This window comes from Channa argus, chromosome 1 (genome assembly GCF_033026475.1).
Source record: "Channa argus isolate prfri chromosome 1, Channa argus male v1.0, whole genome shotgun sequence".
NCBI lineage: Eukaryota > Metazoa > Chordata > Actinopteri > Anabantiformes > Channidae > Channa > Channa argus.
In genome coordinates this window covers 26,018,926-26,022,635 of record NC_090197.1, presented here as the reverse complement: position 1 = coordinate 26,022,635, position 3,710 = coordinate 26,018,926, and the positions used below count along the sequence as shown (strand labels likewise).

Here is a 3,710-nt window from a genome sequence, read left to right as displayed (position 1 = left end):
TTAGACAAGATAAATAAATAAAAGATAAGTCGATGGTCCCACATGAGGCCCAGTCTCTCAAAAAGTATGCAGATGTGATTCAAATTGCACCATAACATTTATTTTGTTAATTAAAAAATTAAATTACATTGCTTTGAATAAATAGAAATAAATGACACAAAAACATTTAAAATCAGATCAGTTAACAAGCAATACTGTTAAATAAATACATAAATAAATAAATAAATTTTTTATTTTTTATTTTTTTTGTCCTTTTGGCTTATCTCATGACATCAGGTTTACCACAGTGGATCATTGCCTGCCTCTACCGGGCTTGGAACATCACTCCACAGCTGTGGATGGGAAAGGGATGTTGGGGTTTCAATAAATAAAATAAATATCCCCAAGTTGTGTTCTGTAATCCATAAAAATAATATATTATATATTATATATATAATATAAAATATAAAAAATATATAAAATATAATTTAAGCTTCACTTCTGTCAGCCTGTAGTGATGGATTATATGCAGCAATTATAGTACAAATATCAGAAACAGAAGAGACTGAACAGTGCACTATAAAAAAATTATAGTCATATGGCAATAGTACATAGTACATAACATCAAAATCCATAGCAAAATCTATGGACACCTGCTGTGTTGAGAGCAGTGTAAACCTGGGACACATTTAACAGTATCTCAAGTCCTCATTCCTTCCTTCATTTCTTCATTCTCACACAGTCCTATCTTCACCTGTGACCTCCAGTAACCTATCCTCACAAGGCAAAGACACCAAAGAAGGTTTTGCCTGGATCATCTTCCAGGTCACGCAGCATCCTCTCATCCATGATTGTCTTCAGCTTGTCGTTTTTCTTTAGGTTGAACACAGCTCCCATATATATGGCAGAGTACCATCTCCCCTGTTCATCTGACACATTGGCTTGAGTCTTCTGGCAGGCGGTGCGGACAGAGTGCAGGATGGTCTGGTAGGAGTCCTTGTCATCGTCGTTACCAAATGCCCTGGACCAGCGCTGCACAGTGTGGCTCAGGTGGACCATGGGACCTGGGGTGGTATTGTCCCCATCATCACCAGCATTGCTGCTGCAGCTGACACGGAAAGATGCTTGGCTGTAAACAAAGTAGAGCCCATTGTGTGGAATCACAATTTCGTTTTTCTCGAGTCTCAGATCTCCTTGGGAGTGAGACTGGTCCACGTGATTCTTCCACTCCACTGAGTCATTCCTGTCAGGGTTGTATTCACCTGTTGAAGTAAATAGAGAGATGGTGATGAAGTTGATCATAAATTTCAGACATCTGGAGTCAAATCAAAATTAACTAAAAAGACAGAGTTTCAGTGACATTTCCAGTTTCTCATTTTGTTGTTGAGCTCTACCACTGTTTATGTTTATGTAGAACTGTTTTCAGATATCCCCTGTACCTAAAACTGCATTAGTTTACCTTAAAAAACATCCAAAACATGTTTAGACATATCTGAATGTCTTCAAGAATGCAATAAACATGTTTAACAAGGCCTTCATTATGAACTCTTTCAGAAGCACTCAAAGCTCCTCAAATTTTGACCTAAGAAATGACCACTACAGCTACCTCAGAAGCAAGGAAATAAAAATAACCTTCAAATATATGTCTGATGGCAGATTTCTCTGTTTATTGTACTTATCAAACATCCATAGTGGTCTTCAAGGAGGCTTAAGTTTACCTTTTAAATGAATGGCCGCTCTTACGTTGGAAATTTGCCTCAATGTGTGATGAAGATCTGGAAAGAAGAGAAGACAGAGGTTAAATTCTCGTCCAATCTGCATTAGTAAATGAGTCAAACACGTCTCAACAATAGTGTGCACTAGTTTGACAAACAATTTATCAGGAATCAAGTATTAAAATTTAAACTGAGAGAATAAACAAACTATGACTCACCAAAATTTTCTTCATCTTGTCCTGGGTTCTGTTTCAAGGAAAGTAAGAGAGAAAATACCATAAGAGCTAGGCTCCAGTGAATAAGGCTGTAAAAGACATTCAGAAACTAATGGAAGACTTGTGTTCCTACTATACCTTGGCAGGCCTGTTGAGGACAAGGACAGCAGCGGCAGCAGCAGCGAGGCACAGTGTGAACAGCAGCAGGGCTGTGGTTAGCTTTGAGCTAGGCTTGAAACTCTGGTTTGTTTGTGTCCTGGCTTCTGTGATCACAATGGCATCATCCAGCATTACTTTGCATTCACGCTCCATTGTTTCAAATAAGTTTGTTCTATCAGGTCAAGCTGAAGTCTTTGCAGTCTTGCTGAGAGCTTTCTTACTTCGCTTACCTCCACTCTGGTTTGCTGGCTGATACTCAACGAGTGGCTCTTTTAAAAACAGTTTCCTCTTGGCTGGAAACTCCAGTGATGTCACTGAATAAGAACAAGGGCTGGTATGGATCACACACAACACACACTCCTACACATCATCTAAATGACTGAGTTATCCCAGTAGTAAATATTTTACACTCAAGGAACCCTTTTCTAGAAACCCTTTTTTCACTTTAGTGCACCCACATACACACATACACACACACATACACCCATACATACACCTACAATTACTCAATACACAGACACTAAAAGCTCTCAAACACACAAAACCAATGTACATCCTACAGAGCAGAATGTAAAGAGACAAACAAAAAGGACATTTCAAGCCGCTGCACAAAGAGCTGAATGTACTTCTGTATGTTGTACTGATCATAACTGAGTGGATCACTTCCCTTTTTTTTCTAAAAATAGACTGATTCTGAAATAAGCTTGTAATATCCATGTGTAATAATTCCTGCCATCATGGTGACTGTGGATAATGTAAACGATTATGTAATTTTAAAAAAGTGATGATTTAATCCATAAAACATTTTTATGATGAAGTGATTAATGACAACAGACCAACAACTCTGTGATTACAGATCATTCTCACACCATATCGTTTCAAGGCTCATTTAGCAGCTGTTCTGGAGCTTTCACAGGGTCTGAAGGGTCCCTTCAGTTTGCATAGGACAGATGAAAGGCGCCTTCTCCCCATTATTAAACCTTAAGGGGCCACATTTAAACATTTGTATATATTCAGTTCTATAAGTTACAAATGAGTAAACAATATATTGTTTTCCAGCACATTGCTTGCCGTGTTGCTGTCACATTACATTTATAAAAAGTAATATTTTCAAACATTAAACGTTTTCCACATTTTATTTATTTGATATCGCCCATAGAAAAATCAAGCCCTCCAATTACTCCAAATTGAGTCTAAAGTCTTTCCATAATCATACTGTATGTGTGTCTATTATAACAACATTTGTCCAAAAATTTGTTTTCACATAACCTTAACAATTTCAGGAGTGTTTCTGCATCATCACCACACATACTCTGATATGCCATTGCAAATGATCGACAGGTAAGTAACCCATGTATCAAAGTTACATTTCCAATATAATATTGTGACATATCAGACAACTAAATAGCTAGAAAAGCTGAACTCTGCCACTGAGAAGCTTTTTTCATGACCCATGGCCCATTTGTCATGTGATTTTAGTGTTTAGTTATTTTTTTCCGAGCACTTCAAAGAAGTACTTAATCACACCAGCTTGCATGGGAGTCACATTACTGTGGGACAGCAACCAGGAGATTGCATCTATAATAGCATCACTAAGTGAGAATTACTGTCAGTATCAGAAACAAATTTAATGAGAAAGAAT

The 3,710-nt window shown here is 37.4% G+C and overlaps 1 protein-coding gene across 1 annotated transcript; it reads right to left on the bottom strand.

Moving 5' to 3' along the window:
* tnfa (tumor necrosis factor a (TNF superfamily, member 2)) lies at window positions 1-2,622 on the bottom strand. The gene is made up of 4 exons (XM_067509868.1): window positions 2,048-2,622; window positions 1,913-1,940; window positions 1,698-1,754; window positions 1-1,241 (listed from the first exon to the last, which is right to left on the bottom strand). Exons 1-4 carry the CDS (start codon window positions 2,219-2,221, stop codon window positions 757-759), a joined length of 744 nt encoding a protein of 247 aa, XP_067365969.1. The 5' UTR covers window positions 2,222-2,622; the 3' UTR covers window positions 1-756.
* Between the last annotated feature and the right edge of the window lie 1,088 nt (window positions 2,623-3,710).

What these genes read in the sequence shown, in the direction of transcription:
- tnfa (XM_067509868.1), bottom strand. Translation starts at nt 2,221, where the DNA reads ATGGAGCGTGAATGCAAAGTAATGCTGGATGATGCCATTGTGATCACA. An exon ending in TCCTCAACAGGCCTGCCAAG is followed by an intron (nt 1,941 to 2,047) that starts GTATAGTAGGAA and finishes TCCTTGAAACAG; the next exon opens with AACCCAGGACAAGATGAAGA. An exon ending in AGCGGCCATTCATTTAAAAG is followed by an intron (nt 1,242 to 1,697) that starts GTAAACTTAAGC and finishes TTACTTCAACAG; the next exon opens with GTGAATACAACCCTGACAGG.